The following is a 20,236-nucleotide window of genomic DNA, read 5'->3' as shown; positions in this document are numbered from 1 at the left end:
ACCGTTACAAGGCGAGAACAAGGAAAAAAGTCATTAAAATTTCTAATGCATTAGTGAATAAGATAACATTAAGTTCTTTGAATATTCAGTCTGATAATGTGAATAAATGATAACTGTAGTGAGTTATGATTCACCAGTGACTCAGAACATGAGAAACTTTCACATGACATTTGAACTCTGCATTGACCAATCTGTTTAGCATTGACCATTCTTTGTTTAAAAAGAAATGTGATCTACACATTAATTGATAATTTTTTCAGAAGTTGTCTTCTAAAACAGAAAATTCTTTAATGTTAAAGTGCCAGATGGCAATGAAGAAGAATTACAAACTGAGCCAACAATGAAGTGCATTTATAATGGATATGAACATACAGAAGGACAGTACCTATCAGTTGACTATCCTCTCTGTGTAGTGTGTGTTTGTGAAAAGGGCTTTGATGGTAAGCAAATCCACGTTGATTTTTTTGTTACTCACTAAGTGATATAATAGTATTCAGATAAGATTACATATACAACTAACAGAAAAGAAAGACATTTTGGCAACATCTTGGAAATTCATTGATTGTACTTGAAATAAGAATAAATAGTAACTGTCCAATAACCCTTCAAAATATGACTGATTACATAATCAGCTGGGCCTTGAAGTGGGCCTGTATTTCAATGCAAACAAGAGGCAACCATTATTATCAGCTGTGGGAACAATCTGGTCAATCTACAATCCATCCTCACTCACAAACAAACTGTACATTACTTTGGTGTCACTCTACTGTAGGTAACCTGTTTCAGTTATAATAAATCTCATCAAACTGAAACCACAGACAACATAAGAAGTCGATACTCTGCGCTGCGTAATACCGTAAGGTATCTATGATGCAGTCAATGCTCATAGCTGCTGTGTAGCACCGTAATGTACCCATGCTGGATATCTTATGTTATTTCTGGGCACCAGCTTCTCATGCCATCTGTAATCTCAGTCTGATGATGGTTAGTATGAATGGAACAATTTCTGTTTTGGCCTGTTACTTTTTATCTTATTAGACACTATACATATTTTGTATGTATGTATGTGTAAGCTGTCAAAACAGGAGCAATGGGGCTGGGACTGATACCACACACACCAGTGAATAACATCAGAATTTATTACTTCTTTATCGTTCTTTTCAAGTTGTACCTCTCTTGTTCCATGGTTTGCCCTAGTACCATCAATATTGCAAAGACTGATCAGTGTGAAGAAGACTAGATACTTTTCTACCCTATCATTATCATCATAGGTGCAGCAACATAACATCTCTCAAAACCAATAACCAGACTACTAAGATGTTACTTAGCAAATCGTGACAGTACTCATGTAATTCTAGGAATTCTGTATCCTCTCTGCAGCAGCTTGAGCTCAGTGACTCAAATGTCTTGGTCAGCTTCAATACATTTTTTTGCTCAACCATGTTATGCTATGTGAGTCACAGCAATCTATCAGTAAGAAATTCAAGAGCAGGATAGTGGACATCCTCATAAATGTATTAGCTTCCATCTGCTGCCTATTCACTGGATAATACTATGAAGATACAGATAGTATCAATATGGGAAGCCGCTCTTCAGCAGGTGCACCTGATCTCTTAATGAAGGAAACTGAAGAGAAGATACTGAAGTCATTAGTACTGATTCCAGTTTGATCCTTGAGAAATTTTCATAGCATATTTGGATGGGATACATTACAAGAGAACCTTTGCCACTTTTAACTCCCTTCACCCTATTCCTAATTGTATTTGCTCCCATATTGTTGTCATCAGCAACTGCAGTATGAGGTATGACAGGGAGTAACTAATCACATGGCTTTCTCCATTTTGGATAAAAATGCCTTGTCAATAAGTTACAGTACATATAGCAGTTTTCTTTAGAAATGGATACTCTAAACCTGAAATCGAAAAATTGGTAGAAGCTGACCTTGTGGATGATCAATTTGGGTACCTGAGATATGTAGGAAAATGAGGCAATACTGACCCTACGATTGGTATTAGTAGATAGGATACAGAAAGATATACCTACTTTATAATCTGTAGATTTAACAAAGCTTTCAACAAAGTTGATTGGACTACACTCTTTGAAATTCTGAGAGCAGCAGGGATAAAATACAAGGAGCAATGGTTTATTTACTATTTGTACAGAAACCAGCATGCAGTTATATGAGTCAAAGAACATGAAATGGATGCAGCGTGTAACATTATCCTATCTACCTGTGCTAATATACCTCTAGTAGCTGCACCTCCATTGAATCTAGCTGAAAAGTAAATGGCGACAGTAGGCTATATCAAATGATGTTGCCCACACCAGAGTGTGCTTTGATGTTAAATAGCCTATTGTTTATTGCCTTATCAAGCCTCATTTACTAAAATTTATGTGCAGATAAAGAGCAAGACACATACTATACTCAACTTCCAGCATTGCAGTAGTTGTCTAGTTATTTTGATTATTTATAAACACTTTTGTTCTATTTCATCTAAAAGTTAGCAATTGGATATCTGTTTACATAGGAAAAATGATAGCAAAATTTTATATCACTGGTATTTTGCAATTAGCACAGTTTCTGAATAATAAAGTTAAGCTGGCTAAGCCCTGAGTTGATATTCAAGCTTTTTGGTACTGTGTACATCATAAAATAACACTATTGAAGATATTTGAAAAAAATGGGGAACTGGAAAGAATCCATTTGCTTTGTCACAAGTGGTTGAAAAGGGAATGAGACAGGCTTGTAACTTACCCCAATGTTATTTCATCTATACAATGAGCAAGCAGTAAAGGAAACCAAGGGGATACGAGGATATGGAATTAAAGTTCAAGGAGAACAAATTAAATCTTCAAAGTTTGCCAGTGACACTGTAATTCAGTCAGAGGTGACAATGGATTTGGAAGAGCAGTTGAACAGAATGGACAGTGTCTTGAAAAGAGGTTATAAGATGGGCATCAATAAAAGTAAATCAACAAAAGTAAAATACATGTAGTGGAATGTAGCCAAATTAAATCAGGTGAGGCTGAGCACTTAGATTAGGAAATAGACATTAAAATTAGTAGATGAGTTTTGCTATTTGGGCAAGAAAACAACATGATGGCCAAAGTAGAGAGGTCATGAAATACAGACTGTCAATAGTAAGAAATATGTTTGAAAAATAGGAATTTTTTAAAATCTAATACAAATTTCAACAATGTTAAGAAAAGGAGAGATTGCTATTTTCTGTAAAGATGACATATTGAGTTACAGACAGTCACAATAAAAAGACTGTTACACATAGAGCTTTTGGACAACATCCCTCACACCCATTGTCTTGACTCTATTGAACATGACCTCTACGACTGTCCTTCTGACTCCAAACCCACTACCTCAATCATCATACACCTTACTAAGTGAAGGGAAGCATTCAAACAAATTCACGGCACAGCCATGAGCACCCACATGGCACCCTCAGATGCTATCTTGTGTAGGGGCCATCTAGAGGAAACCCTCCTAGCTTTCCAAAGCCCCAAACTGCTGGTATGCTTAAGATTCATTGATGATATATTTATCATCTGGACTCAGGGCCAAGACACCCTGTCCTCATTTCTTCACAACTTCAACAAGTTTTCTCCCATTCACTTCACTTGTTCCTCTTAACCCAGTATACCAGCTCCAGGGATGGCATACCAGCAGTGACAAGAACTCCCTTGCCCAGTATTCTGATGTTCTCATAAAGTCCTCCATAGATAGGCACTATCCCCCAGAATTAGTCATCAGACAGATTTCCCTTGCTATATCCCCACAAACCCCAATCTTTCCACCACCACTAAGATTCAGCTTTGTCACACAATACCACCCTGAACAAGAACAACTGAACCACATCCTCCATCAGGGCTTTGATTACCTATCACCGTGCCCTGAAATGAGGGACATCCTATCAAAGTTTCTTCCCACTCCTCCTGAAGTGGTGCTCTATCGCCCACCCAATCTCCACAACATCCTAGTCCACTTCTAAAGCACTCACAATCCCAACCCCTTGCCACAGTGACCATGTTCCTGTGGAAGAACCAGGTAAAAAACCTTCCCAGCCACCCACCCAGCAGTTCCTAATCTAGTTTGTCACAGTCTTATCCTACCCCATCACAGGCCAGGCCACCTGTGAACACAGCTATGTCATACACCATCTATGGTGCATTTGTCACACACTTTTTATGTTGATACAACTACCAACCAGCTGTTCACCAGGATGAATGTCCTCTGCAACATTGTTGCCGAGAAACAAAAGTGGACCACCTTGGGTACAACATGCAGCTGAACATAACATGCTTGACTTCAAAGGTTGCTTCACAACCCAAGCCATCTGGATTCTCCCCACCACCACCACCACCACCAGCTTTTCTGAACTGCGCAGGTGAGAATTATCCATAAGATATATTCTCCACTCCCACAGTTATCCCAGCCTCAGCCTATGGTAACCAACTGTTACCACACCCTTGCTTATGTGTATGGGTGTTTTTTCTTTTCTGAAGAACGCTTTGGCCAAACGCTCACTGTGTAACAGCCTTTTCATTGTGCCTATCTACAGCTCAGTGGTCATCTTTTACAGTGAGTAGCAGTCTATCCTTTTCTTAACACTGCTGATACTCCTTTGAAAGCCTTTACTGAAGGTATTTGACAGAAGTGTAGACTTGTATGTAAGTTAAATGTGGATAGCAACTAGTACAGATGGGAAGAGAATACAGGCTTTTGAAATTTGATGTTAAAAAAGAATACTGATGACTAGATGGGTAGATCAACTAACTAATCAGGGTTTACTGAATCAAAAAAAGAAATTTCTGGCACAACTTGATTAAAAAAAGGGATCAGCTTATAGGCCATATCCTGTGACATCAATGAATAGTCAGTTTGGTAACTTAGGGAAATAAGGGGGGACAGTAAAACTCGTAGAGGCCAATACATTAAGCAGATTGATATGGGTGTAGATTGCAGCAGTTATTCAGAGATGAAGAAGCTTGTGCATGACAGTTAGCATAGAGAGCTACATGAAGCCATTCTCCATACTAGAGACCTTGACAACATGAAGCATGAAATCAAGTGCATTTCATATCTACATCTACATCTACACTCTGCAATTTTAGGGTTTCTTCCTGTTCCATTCACTTATGGAGTGCAGGAAGAACGATTGTTTGAATGCCTCTGCGAGAGCTGTAATTATTCTAATCTTATGCACACAATTCCTATGTAAGCGATACATAGGGGATTGTAGTATACCCCTAGCATCATCATTTAAAGCCGATTCTTGAAATTTTTTTAAAAGACTTTCTTGAGGTAGTTTACATTATCTTCAAAAGTCTTCCAGTTCAGTCCCTTCAATATCTCTGTGACTCTTCCATGGATCAAACAAACCTGTGACCATTCATGCTGCCCTTCTCTGTATATTTTCAATCTCCCCTGTTAGTGCTATTTGGTTCGGGTCCCACACACTTGAGCAATGTTCTGGAATCAGTCACACAAGTGATTTGTAAGCAATCTCTTTTGTAGACTGATTGCATTTCCCAAATATTCTACCAATAAACCGAGGTCTACCACCTGCTTTACCCATGACTGAACCTATGTGATCATTCCATTTCATATCCCTATGAAGTCCTACACTTAGGTATTTGTATGAGTTGGCCAATTCCAACAGTGGCACAGAAATATTATAGTCATAGGATATTATATTTTCTCATTTTGTAAAGTGCATGAGTTTACATTTATGAACATTTGAAGCAAGTTGTCAACCTTTGTAGCACTTTGAAAACTCTGAAATCTTATCAAAATCTGACTGAATATTTATTTGGCTTCTTTCTGATAGTTCTTCATTATAGATAAATGCTTCATCTGCAAAAAGTATGAGGTTACTATTAATATTGTCTGCAAGATCATTAACATACAACATGAACAGCAAGGGTCCCAACACATTTTCCTGGAGAACATCTCAAGTTACTTCTATATCTGACAATGACTGTCCATCCAAGATAACATGCTGCATCCTCCCTACTAAAAAGTCCTCAACCCAGTCACAAATTGCCCTTGATACCGCAGTATGATTGTACTTTTGACAATAATCGTAGGCTTTCTGGAAATCAAGAAATACTGCAACTACCTGACTGCCTTGATCCAGTGCTTTCAGTATGTCATGTGAGAGAAGTGTGAAATGGGTTTCACACTATCGATGTTTTTGGAAACCATGCTGGTTGGCAGTGAGGAGGTCAGTCTGTTCAAGATACCTCATTATGTTTGATTTCATAATATGTTCTAAGATTCTACAACAAATTGATGTCCAGGATATTAGATGGTAATTTGCGAATTACTTCTACAACCCCTCTTGTAGATGGGTGTGACCTGTGCTTTTTTCCAAGAACTTGGCACAATTTTTTGTTCAAGGGATCTATAATAGATTACAGAATATAATCTGTCACGAATTACATTGGGTCCCAGAACTTTGCTCAGTTTTAATTGACACTAATACTTATTTCATTCATCTTTCAAGAGATATGAGAATTGGGGTAATTTTCCAGGGTTTTCCTTTGTAAAGGAACAGAGCTAAGCATTTCAGATTTTGCTTTGCTACCCTCAGTTTCAGTTCCTGTGTCATTCACTAGGGACTCGACACTAATTATGTTGCCACTAACAGTCTCTACATATAACCAGAATTTCTTTGGGTTTTCAGAAATATCATTTGACAATATTCTGCTATGGTAGTCACTGAAGGCATCATGTATTGCTCTCTTGACAGCCCAACGTGTTTCGTTCAGAATTTCTCCATAGTCCTATACTTTGTTTTACACATATTATGCAGTAATCTCTATTTCTTTAAAAGTTTCTCTACGCAGTGACTGTATACCATGAAGGTTACATCCCATTATGAAATGTTCTACTGGGTCTACTGGGTAAATATCTATCCAGTGCTTGGTCAACTGTTCTTTTGAACTTGGCGCATAGATCCTCTTCATGCTTCTGCCCTGTGCTGAAAGTTTCAAGTTCCTCACTGAGAAATGATACTATTGATTTTTTTATCTAGTTTACTGAATGTATCTATTTTTCTGCCTGTTTTAGTTGTCCTTTGTACTTTGTTAATAATTGTTGCCACAACTGTGTCATGGACACTGGTATCAGTTTCAATGTGGACATCCATAAAGGGGCCAGGTCTATTTGTTGCCATTAGATCTCGTATATTTCCATCATGTTCTAGGTAGTTTTCAGAAAAGGCATTTAGTAATGTTTCACAGGATAGAACACTGGTTAAGTGAGGGAAAGACAAATGGCAAGAAGAGAACCTGGAAGTCAAGTTTTTATACTTTGCTAGCACTACATCCTCTAAAGTTGCCAGAATATAACATAAAGGGAATAAAAGCATGCTTCTGCCCCCAGCTAACCACATGCAAGCACAACACATTATCTTAGAAGAGCAGTTTGGGTTTTGATACAGGAATTCCATGAGATGTAACTTCTTTGGCTAATGGAGAAAGTGGTGTGTGTAACAGAGTGCCCGAAATTCGTCAGAGCTCTTCCTTCAACATCTCCCACGCTTTTGACAGCATGAAACATGATAGTCCTCTCTTCATAGTCTTTAATCATGGTGGGGTCTGTGTGTCACACATCCCTCTCCCCCAAACATACCAGCGAGGATGAACATTCCATATGCATGCCTAGTATGGGGTTCCTCAGATACATCAGTGCAGAGCTGATCCTCTCCTCTATTTTTATCATCGATAAGGCAGCTGCAACTTGGACTGTATGCAACTTGGACTGTATGCAGATGATATGGAGCATGAACATCCAACAGCTCAGTCAAAACCTCCAGCATGTGATTGATTACATAATTGGGTGAGTCTTAAATTGGACTTGGCTTTCAATGCAAACGAAAGTCAAACCTAAGTATCAACTGTGGGAACAACCTGGCAAACCTATATTCCATCCACATACATAAAAACCCAATGTGATGAAGCAGAGGTGCACATTACTTCAGCATCACAATGGATACCCAGTTGATGTCGCAGCAGCATGTCCAGGAACTGCAACAGAAAGATTGGATCACCTATATGCACTGTCAGCCTCAACACACACAGTACCAAACACCTAAGTGATCCTCCACAATCCATGGTGAATACTGTGGATTCTTATATCCATCTCTTACAATGGGCAGAGAACCAAAGTACTGCAGTTGGCTCATCAAGGAACTTCCACACTACACAACTGTAGCAACTCATAGAGTTTTAACACCTAAGGAAGCATTTTCAGGAGACTGCACAGTTCTTTTATGAGAAGTGAGAGCAATCCCAGAACCACAAAATTCCACCACATGGCCACAAAAACCATTGTAACAGTAATACCAGATATGCATACCTGCTGACATGATATTCAGTGTCTGAAGAATAATGAAAATTAAAGGAATCATAATAAAATGGAAACAAATGTAAAGCATAAATCACCACATAAATGAAATGGGAAGAAAAATCATAAAGTTGTAGTGACCAACACAACTTGAACATACTAACAAAGAGGGATCCAGTGCTCCAGCCAAAATTCACGTCTTGTTCTACTCAATTAGAGACGGTCTTTGGCTTTGCTGAATGGACATTTATCACCCTCCTTGGAAATGTGATAAGGCACACAATAGCCAAACAACAGACACAGTCGAGGAGCACCTGTTGTATCCACATGTCTCACAGCAACAAAAATCTGCCACGATTGGACACTGGCTCTCTGAAAGACATCAAATGAATTAATATGCCACAAATTTGTTTACCCAGACAAAAACTTAATGCGCATGTGTTATGAAAGATTCTGTGGAGATTCATGTTACAGCCAATTTAATAAACTGAGCCACGAGATCCTTGTTGAGCAACACTTGGAAATCTGGTTAAGGTCTTCTTAAAGCAGGACTACAGGCAACAGAATCTGGTGCAAATGTGACAGCCATGGGAACATTCTAGAAGTGATCTTATTGTCAAGATCTGCAAGTGCTGTCATCTTGAATGTGGTTGAACCACAAGATATGTGGGTTGTACCAAAAGTATAGCTCCCAATGAGCTACAGCCTCCAGGGAAGGCACTAGGCTAAATCCGGCAACAGTGCTGTGGGCAGTGGTTCGCCCACTCTTGAGCTCGCCCATCCGTGATTCTTTACGTCGCTCAGTGTTGACTTGGCAGCCATCAGAGATGGAAGTGTTGATTGCCACTCCCACCAAGTGCAAGGTTCAAGCAGTAATCCGATTTCTCCACGCAAGGAAGTTACCACCCGTGGAGATTCATTGGCAACTGACTGAGGTTTATGGTGCAGAGTGCATGTCCATTCAGCTTGTCCACAAATGGTGCAGGGCTTTTGCTGAGGGTTGCACGGAAGTTCACGATGAAGAATGGAGTGGAAGACCGCCAGTTTTGGATGTGATTGTCCAGAAGATCAACAGTGAGCTACTCAAGGATTGGAGGGTCACTGACCGTGAACTTGTTGAAAGCACTTCTGAAGCTTCCCATGGCATAATTGAAAGAACTTTAACAGAAGAATTGGGATATCGCAAAGTGTGTACTTACTGGGACCCCGGATGCTGACTAATGGACACAAGGAGCAACGCCATGACTGTGCTCGCAAGTTTCTTCAACAATTGAGGGAGGAGGCAACAAGGAGAAGTTGTTGGACTCTATCATCATGGGAGATGAAAAGTGGGTGTTTCATTGCATCCCAAAAACAAAACAACAATCTCGTCAGTGGCGTCACTCCAGTTCACCACCACCAAAGAAACTCAAACAAATGCAGTCGGCAAGAAAGATTATGGTGGCTGTGTTTTGGGATCGGAAGGGGTATGTCTCATCAGTTTCATGCAGCTTGGGACGACAATAAACTCAGACAGATATGGTGAAACACAGACCACACTCCAGCGAGCAATCCAAAATCACTGGAGAGGACAAGTGACGCAAGGAGTAGTGCTTCTTCACAACATCGCTGGACCCCACGGAGCTTTTGAAAAATTTCAGTGGACTGTTATGCCCAATCCCCCGTACATCCTGGACTTATCCCGCAGTGATTATCACCTCTTCCCCAAGCCAAAGGAACACTTAGGTGGCAAACACTTCAAGAGCAACGATGAAGTCCGAGCAGAGGTCACATGCTTACTAAACAGTTAGGCAGGAGACTGGTTTGACTTAGGGATACAAAAGCTGGAGCACCGCCTTCAAAAGTGTGTCAAAAAAAATTGAGACTATGTTGAAAATTAGACAAAAGTGTAAGCTTTTCAATTATGTATAAATTAATAACAATAAACAATGTTTTCTGTTTGTAAAAAATATGGGAACCTTACTTTTGGTAAAACCCTCAGAATACAAAGTTATATAAACTAAAAATACAATACTGGCCATTAAAATGCTACACCAAGAAGAAATGCATATGATAAACAGGTATTCATTGTACAGATATATTATACTAGAACTGACATGTGATTACATTTTCACACAGTTTGGGTGCATAGATACTGATAAATCGGTACCCAGAACAACTACCTCTGGCCATAATAAAGGCCTGGGCATTGAGTCAAACAGAGTTCGGATGGCGTATACAGGTACAGCTGCCCATGCAGCTTCAACACGATACCACAGTTTTTCAAGAGTAGTGAGTGGCGTATTGTGATGAGCCAGTTGCTCGGCCACCATTGACCAAATGTTTCCAATTGGTGAGAGATCTGGAGAATGTGCTGGCCAGGGCAGCAGTCGAACATTTTCTGTATCCAGAAAGGCCCGTACAGGACCTGCAACATGCGGTCATGCATTATCCTGCTGAAATGTAGAGTTTTGCAGGGATCGAATGAAGGGTAGAGCCACGGGTCGTAACACATCAGAAATGTAACGTCCACTGTTAAAAGTGCCGTCAATGCGAACAAGAGTTGTAACCAATGGCACCCCATACCATCACGCCAGGTGATACGCCAGTATGGCGATGACAAATACACGCTTCCAATGTGCGTTCACCGCGATGTCACCAAACACGGATGCGACCATCATGATGCTGTAAACAGAACCTGGATTTATCCAAAAAATGATGTTTTGCCATTCGTGCACCCACGTTCGTCATTGAGTACACCATCGCAGGTGCTCCTGTCTGTGATGCAGCGTCAGGGGTAACCGCAGCCATGGTCTCTGAGCTGATAGTCCATGCTGCTGCAAACGTCATCGAACTGTTCATGCAGATGGTTGTTGTCTTGCAAATGTCCCCATCTGTTGACTCAGGGATCGAGACGTGGCTGCACGATCCATTACAACCATGTGGATAAGGTGCCTGTCATCTTGACTGCTAGTGATACGAGGCTGTTGGGACCCAGCACGGCATTCTGTCCTGAACCCACCGATTCCACAGTCTGCTAACAGTCATTGGATCTCAACCAACGTGAGCAGCAATGTCGCAATACGATAAACCGCAATTGCGATAGGCTACAATCCAACCTTTATCAAAGTCGTAAACATGATGGTACGCATTTCTCCTCCTTACACGAGGCATCACAACAATGTTTCACCAGGCAACGCCAGTCCACTGCTGTTTGTGTATGAGAAATCGGTTGGAAACTTTCCTCATGTCAGCACGTTGTAGGTGTCGCCACCGGCGCCAACCTTGTGTGAATGCTCTGAAAAACTAATCATTTGCATATCACAGCATCTTCTTCCTGTCGGTTAAATTTTGTGTCTGTAGCACGTCATCTTCGTCGTGTAGCAATTTTAATGTCCGGTAGTGTATATACAAAGTCAAACAATGTAAAATTCGGGATGAAATGTAGCAATATTATGAAAGGGATAGTTGTTACTCACAGAGATGCCGAGTCACAGATGGGCACAACAAAAAGACTGCCAGAAAGTGGGCTTTCAGCCAACAAGACCTTCATCAAAAATAGACAACATACAAACACACACACACACACACACTCACACTCATGCAGAAGCAACTCACACACCCATGACCACAATCTCTAGCAGTTGAGAGTCTGTGATCGTGCATATATATATCTGTGTGTGTGTGTGTGTGTGTGTGTGTGTGTGTGTGTGTGTGTGTGTGTGTGTGTGTGTGTGTGTTACAGTTGACAGTATCCTTAGCAACAAACTTGTAAATAGGAGCAAACCAGTGTTTACCAGCTGTGGTTCTGTCTATCTTAGGACCATCAGTCATAACAATGAAGCAAATTTGGTACTGCCCCAAGCAGTGCTGCTATACTTCTGTTGTTTACTCTGTCATCATACTCTTACAATGCTCAGGACACAATCTGTCATAACTTGAGGGAAGATAAGAGAGTCATAAGAGATATTTGACCCTACATATCCATTTCATTTAATTATTTTGGTCCAGTTTTATCATACGACACAACTTATACAAAACAATGGAAATGAGTGTACAGCATTGTGGGCCAAGAGTCCCCCATTTGGGGAAGTTTGGCCGCTGAGGGCAAGTACTTGTTGCATTTGACGCCACATTGGGCGACTTGCGTGTTGGAGATGGGGATGAAATGATGATGAGGACAACACAACACCCAGACCCTGAGTGGAGAAAATCCCCTGCCCCAGCCAGGAATCGAACTGGGCTCCTTGGCGTGGCATTCTGTCGTGCTGACCACTCAGCTAATGGGGGCAGACACAACTTGTACAGTTGATATTGGACAGGTCAAAATGAACATAAAGTTATATTTAGTATCAGCAAAAAAAAAAGTTAACAGAAGCAGGTAGATATTTTTATAATCTAAATTTATCAGGATGCAATGATACATAGTATCAGCAAAATTGTAGGCAAATTAAAATTTGATGCCCATTCTTACAACCTAATTTTTAAAGTAACATTCATTTTATGTATTCAGAAATTGTTTTAAGGAACAGAAACAGTGTTTTATTAGAAATGCCTTCAGCTTCATTTTAAATATTGAGAAGCTAGCAATTTTTATTTTGTGTGGTTTTTACTGTGTAGTTTGACATCAATGTTAATTATGCTCCTGTGATAGGATGTTGTGCTGGATATGATTCATGTATATTTCATTTCCTCTGATATAGTAGTTGTGTACATTCTTGTTCTGTAGTAGTTCCTCGTTTTCAAGAGACATTTCCAAGAGAAAAAGACAGTCTTATAAATGCGTAAGTCTGGAACATTCAGAACACTGATATCAGTAAAGTGAAATTTACAGGTCTCCATCTTTTTAAGCCAACTAATTACTGGTATTCAAACGATATTATTGGTAGTGGTAATATCTTAACAGTAACTCCATGATACTGCGTATGTATACAGTAACTTGATTAGGATACTCCCTAGCGATTTGATCTGGGAACACTATATATGAATGAAAGAATGGTTATCAATGCATATCATTCTCTACATATATACTCTGCAAATTACTGCAGAATGCTTGGCAGAGAGTGCTTTTTATCTATGTTAGTATCTACCTATTTCATTCTATTTGCACATGGAATTGGAGAAAAATGACTGCACATACATGTGCACACATCCTAATCCCTCATCTCGTTTTCATGATCCCTGTGTGAGACATATGATGGAAGCACAATAGTACTGCATCATTTACTCTTGTGACCACATCCTAGTTATCAGTCGACAATGCGGTATTATGACAAACACTTCCTAGAAATTTGGGAAGCAAGAAACTATCTGTTCACCTTGTAAGTTTACAGAGATGTCTGAACAGTGCCTCATATGCCTTCTTCTTAATCCAAACTCCAATTTATAATTAATAGCTACTTCAGGTGAACATCAGATAACTTAACACAACACCATCAATGTAAATTTTCATTTTATACAGGGTCGAAGAGAGGAACTGAATGCTTTTTAAACCTGTAGTACTTGGCAGGAGGTGGGGTATTGACCTTGGATGACCTCTGTTGGATGGATCAGTTGCATGGAGTGATTGAGATAGAACATGCAAGTTTCATGTTGAGCAGTTTTTCAGAAATAATAATTCTGTAGTCACTGTTAACGTCTTTTTCATCGAAATTTTAATGTCGAATGTTGAGATGCAGTTGCTGATCAAAACACCCTACTCTGATGTGTTCAGTCATTTAGAAGTATTGGATTTGTCATGAAGTAAAATGCCACCTGATCTTCCCCATTCAGTCCAACCTCTGGAAAATGTAGACAGAGTGATAACGGCAGTTCTTGCTAGTCCGAAATGATCCGTTAGGCAACAGGCTTAGTGCTGGATTTTTGACATAATTCACTTCATCATATCTTACATGATGAGCTCACATTTCACCCATACAAAATACTGATCATCAAGCAGCTAAGTGAAAGGACTTTTGTGCAGTGCAAAAAATTTCATGGTATAATGGATACCACTCTTACGGAAGATGTAGACATCCTATTAATGAAGAGTGTCAAAGCCCATTTCCATTTGGATTGTTATGTTAATGTACATAACTGTTGGCACTGTGAATCAAAGAACCCACATGAACAGCACCAAAAACCTCTCCACAGCTCGAAAGTACCAATGTGATGCAGGGATTGTTGGTCCCTACTTCTTTGAAGAGGGGGGGAAACATAGTTACTGTGACATCAGCAGACTACATCACTATGTGTTTAGAACTGGGTGAACATGAGACAGATGTGGTTCTGGCAGGATCATGCCACAGCCTACAATGTAAGAGCATCCATGCAAGTGGTTTGACAAATGTTTCCTGGACATGACATTTCATAGTTGGGTTTACATTTCTTGGCCCAGTTGCCCTCCCAATCTATCGATTTGTGATTTCCTTTTGTTGGGCTGCCTGAAATCTAGAGTGCATGTGAACAAGTCCCACACATTTGATGATATGAAAATTTTTGTTTGTTGAGAAGTTGAAGCTGTGTTGCATGAAAAGTTGGAGAAAGCTGTGCAGAGTGTTGAGTAGAGGCTCCAAATTTGCATCCAACAAGAAGGACATAATCTTAATGACATTATACTCTGGAACTATTTAATGTATGTTGATTACAAAACTAAAAATATTATTATTTCATGTAAACCTTTTTTTTACCTAAAACAGTTTAAGTTATTCTGCATTGAAAAACATGTGTTTCCTTTGCTCCACCCTCCACATAATGATCAACTTCTAACTTCATACTTGTAACACAGCACATCAGTAAACCTCATAGACTTTGAGGAGTCTAACAAAAAGTAACAAGTGATAATAATATAGTGCCCATTCTAAATAAATGCTTATTTGAATATTTACAAAAGTGACTGTTCTTACAGTAAGAGTTATATGTGGTGTGAACTCAAGAACATCTTGCAGAGGCCTGTTTGGGGAACTAGGGATACTAATACTGCTTCACACTATATTTATTCCTTAATGAAATTTGTCATTAAAAACACACCACTTTTTCAAACCAACAGCTCAGTTCAAGGAATCAATACTAGAAATAAGAATAATCTTCACAAGGATTTTAAGTCACTTACTCTTGTACAAAAGGTGTACATTATTCAGGAACATACATTTTCAATAACTTGCCAGCAGCTATAAAAAGCTTAACAAACAAAATTCAGTTTAAGAGAAGCCTTAAGGATTTGTTGGTGGCCAACTCCTTCTACTCCATTGATAAATTTCTCATTAGAACTGATTTTGTGTGTGTGTGTGTGTGTGTGTGTGTGTGTGTGTGTGTGTGTGTGTGTAGTACAATCTACTTCTGCACTATTTCAGTGCAGTAATGTGTTCGTTGTAAATATGTATTATGTTTATTATCTTATAAACATTTTTTTTTTATTTTAAATTCAGTGCATTAATGTGATCTTAGTAAATGAGCATTGTCAAATGATCCTTTCATATAGTGTTCATTCCAGTTGGGACCTGTGGAAGGTACATTAGCTTATTTGTTTTAGTTGTAAATATTTTTCATCTATTACTGTTTTTCTGACATGTTCTGCATCCTGGAGGACCTCCTCATTACAGATCAATTGGAATGAATGTAAATCTAATCTAATCTAAACAAACACCTGCTGCTCTGTTCTCGTGTCTATTCAAAGATGTGCATACTATGGTTTTCATAACATGTTAATATATATAGTTGTTATATTTTCAATACTAACAAAAAAGAGAGGAACATTAAAAATAGGCCTACCTATATACCTTAGGCAGTGATGTTAGTTTGTTCACCGGTTTGCTAAATGTCCTTAGAATGGTACAACTGATGGGTTTCATTTATGTAGCAGAATTTTATGCATTCCCTTTGATCCCTGGTATTTATCAAAGCCAGTCAAGAAACTTATGGAAACTTGATTTTTCTAATTGAAATATTTCGTTAAGTAACATGTAATCATAGTAACATCATGCAATTTTGGAAGCAGAAAAATTAGGCCTACTACACAGTGACACTATATTTCCAAAGGGATTACATTTTAAGGCTTCAACATTCTCAACTACATAGGATAACTCTAATTTTGAATAGAGATAACTTTTGAATTATGTAGTTTTCTGAAAAAAGTAGGGGGATACTCAAAAGAAAGGGAACTTTTTTTAACTTATTTATTCACATTTTAAGCACAAATGTTCAATACCCTTCAAAGTACTCTCCATTTGCGCTAATAACATGCCTAATCTCTTATTCCATTTTTCAAGCATTGTTTAAATTCATCTTTCATAATGCCTGACAGTATTTTTTTCTTCACCTCAGCAACATAAGCAAAACACTTTCATGTATCTTTTCATTCGAGGAAACAAAAAAAAGTTATACAAGGCAGGGCTGGGCGAGTATGGGAGGTGAGGGATAGGGGCCATACTATTTTTGTCAAGAACTGTCATACACACAGAGCTATGTGAGTAGGACCATTTGTCATGATGAAAGAAAACAGTCACCCGACTACCACAAATCTGGCCACTTCAACCGCACACTGTTGTGGAATCTTTCCAAAACTCCCAATTAGAAAGCCTGGTTAACTGTCTGATCCTGTGGAACAAAGTCTGAATGTATGTCTCCTCTCACACTGAAAAAACAAACCAGCATTGTTGCAATGTTTGGTTTTACCTTATGGATTTTCTTGGGGCAAGGTGAAATTGACATATTCCACTATCTTGACTTTTGCTTTGATTCAGGGTCATAAGCATAGCACCAAGTTTCATCAGCTGTAACAATTTTTGAAAAAAGTTTCGATCATTTTGGGACTCTTCTTTCAAAGCACAGCAGGCTTCCATGCAACTTTGTTTTCGTTCTGCAGTCTGCAATCACGTCACAAACTAGGCAGCCACTTATTTCATTCCAAAATCCTCTGCCACAACTTGCTGCATAGAACTCCGAGTCACTCCTGACAGCTCCACAATTTCTTTAATGGTCTGCCATCGATCTTCGTTGATGATTGCACAATTGCACAAATTGTTTCAACATTTTCATGTTTTTGGGCCACGGAAGGATGACCAGAATGAGGTCCGGCCTGAGATTCTGGAGTTGGCAGTCATGTGTGCATCAGGTGTGCTTGCTTATGTGTGTGTGTGTGTGTGTGTGTGTGTGTGTCTGTGTGTGTGTGTGTGTGTGTGTGTGTGTGTGTGTTTTACCAACGAAGGCTGTGGCTGAAAGCTATATGTGAGTGTCTTTTAATTGTGCCTGTCTGCAACTTTATGTGTTTTCTCTATGGTTAGTAGCAATCTGTCTTTTCCAACACTGCACAATGAGGTTTGTCATCAGTTGACATTTCACCATTTTTGAAATGAGAAAACCACCCAAACACTGAAGTTTTCCACAGCAACATACTTGAATGCCATTTTTAACACTGAAAAAGTTTCTGTTCCACTTTTTTTGAGCAAAAACCAGAATTATACCACCACATAATGTTCATGAAAGTCAGGCATTGCCAAAATTATAATTACACAAAACAATTGTCATATAAACTCTGTAAAAACTAGTCCTGACCTTCTTCAGTGACAGTACTTGGCTTACTGACTCTGAAATGTTCACTCTATGTGCTCCTAGTGGCAAAACACAGTATTAAAAAATTTCTGCCTACAAAAATGTAGCTCAGTTTCTTTTGAGTATTCCCTCAAGTACGATAATTTTTAGAAGAGTTGAAACAGAAGCAAGAGGGGTGAAGGAAAAGTACTGGATAGGTTTAGGAAATAGGGAAAGTTTGGAAAAGTTGCATGGGTCACCAGATCAGGGGAGACTTAACAGACAGGCGAGGACAGACTGATTTTTGGGGACTGCACCAGACAAGGTTTGAAAAATTGAAAGCTTAAAGGTGGAAGATAGGGTAATATGCAAGAGAGGAACGATTGTTAGAAGAGCTGAAAGGAAGAAAAGGGGTGAAGGAAAAGTGCTGGTGAGGCTTAGATAGTTGGAAAAGTTCAGAAAAGTTGCATGGAACCCCATATCAGCAGAGAATGTACCACAGGGGCTGAGAAGGAAAAACGATTTTTGGGGACTGCATTCAATGAAATTTGATAACCTGAGAACTTAAAGGCAGATGATACGATACTACACAAGACAGAGATGAATGACAAAACATCATGCATGAGTTAATAAATGTGGAACTCTAAGTGCATTGTGTGTGGTTCTGGGTGACTATTCTGAACTCTCCTCATTCCTTAAACCTCTTCCGTATTTTTCCTTCACCTCTCTTCCTTCCCTTACATCCCTTCCACTAGAAGGAGTCATCAGCCCTGAAAACTTGCAAATTTCAATACCTTTAAATGTGTTTCCTCATGCTTCCATTTGGTGAGTACATTCTGTAATCCATCCAATCACATTATATTTTAAAATATTGATTATTTTTGTTGCTATATTAGAGAATGTGTAAGCTACTAGTCAGGCTTTGTTGTCATATATCTTGTTCAAACTGGCATCTGCTTTAGATCTTATGTACTAGTTGGCTTGTTTACATATATGTATCACCTATATTGACCAACATCTTGCCCATGCATATTTTCTAGTAGGCCTACTGATTTCTGTGCACTTTGGAGGGCCCACTGTTATTTACAGATTTGCATACCTTTGTTTATGGCTCATTACACTTCAGGGCCTTCTTCTGATCATTTTTCAACAATTTATTGATAAACTTGACAGCAGTTTTCTCTTCCACCCCCCTTCTACATGAGTCTTTCGCTTTTTGTTTGTTTATTTTCCGCCAAACCAAACTGATCGACTTTTACTGCCATCTCCTGCATAACTTTATTTGCCAAATACAGTAGATTATGTTTTCTCCAATGTCTTCTACTTTCTGTTTTGCCCTATTTTTTCTCTTTTTTTTGGTTAGTTATCATGAATTTCCCAATTGCAATTTTTTCACATCAAAATTCTTTTGTATCATGTATACCACTTTTCTGGTGAGAAATTCTCACCCTTGTCTGTCCTCATGATTTTAATATGAATCTAACTGATTTTATCTATCTTTTTCCTCACTCTTCCTCCTTTTTTCTCTCTGTTTTCCCCCCTCTGCTTGTTTTTTGCTGCACCCATTATCTTTAACACTTCAGATCATCTGCCTTGCCATGAAGAATCCCATCATATATTAGATTTGCTCATTCCAAAATATGCTTTTTCATTATCAAAACTAAGTTTCAATATTGTATTTCTTGAAATATTCTCTTCCTAGAAGTTACCCCCAAAGGCATAGCATCGAAATTCCCTGTTTCTGCATGTAATTCTACTCTACACCAGCCCCTTTTACAGTTTCAAGTACAGCAATCTCCTGCACTTACCTGGCTAATCTGTGTCTATACGCCTCATTTGCTAACTTCCACGCCGTCAGACACAGACATCTCTCTGTCTACAGAATCCTGCAGTTGTCTCCCCTTCATGTTCCCTTGAATGGTATTGTTGCAACATGCCAAAAGAAACATTCTATAGCAAGAGAAAGCAATCCATAAAGGTTGATAAAAAGGGGAAAATGTAGGTTCCACCCAAGCAAGGTGAAGACTGAGGGGAGCTCTTTGGTTTATTCTAGTGGGATTTGTGGGATTCTGGTGAGCAAGTCAAGTTATGTGATGTGTACAAAGCGGCAACAAAATAGTTGATGAGCTAAATTGGGACTGCCAACTTTTTATTATCGACCCTCAGTGACCTGTTAACTATAGTATCATCCACCAAGCCAACTTCAGATAGCAACAACAGGCCAAATTTCACCTTAAAAAGCTAGCCTGCCTTCTCTTAAGCTTCTTCAACTGTGATTTTTCCTTTCCAGTCTCTCTCCTGCTCCCTAAATAGCCACACCATCAACCACCACTCCTCACTTTCAAACCGAGCTTTGTCAACCTTCTTAACAACCCCCAGTCTTTCCCA

The 20,236-nt window shown here is 39.2% G+C and overlaps 1 protein-coding gene across 1 annotated transcript in view; it reads left to right on the top strand.

Annotated features, from left to right (window-relative positions):
* The window catches only part of LOC124777699, a 103,068-nt gene that overhangs the window by 41,093 nt on the left and 41,739 nt on the right, over nt 1–20,236 (top strand). The window contains exon 5 of the mRNA XM_047253184.1: nt 300–440. Coding sequence (XP_047109140.1) covers nt 300–440 — 141 coding nt within the window. The remainder of the gene's footprint in view (nt 1–299; nt 441–20,236) is intronic.

The sequence above is a fragment of the Schistocerca piceifrons genome, chromosome 2 (assembly GCF_021461385.2).
Source record: "Schistocerca piceifrons isolate TAMUIC-IGC-003096 chromosome 2, iqSchPice1.1, whole genome shotgun sequence".
NCBI classification, from domain to species: Eukaryota; Metazoa; Arthropoda; class Insecta; order Orthoptera; family Acrididae; genus Schistocerca; species Schistocerca piceifrons.
Note: the sequence above shows the minus strand (reverse complement) of the source record. Positions and strands in the feature narration are given on the sequence as shown.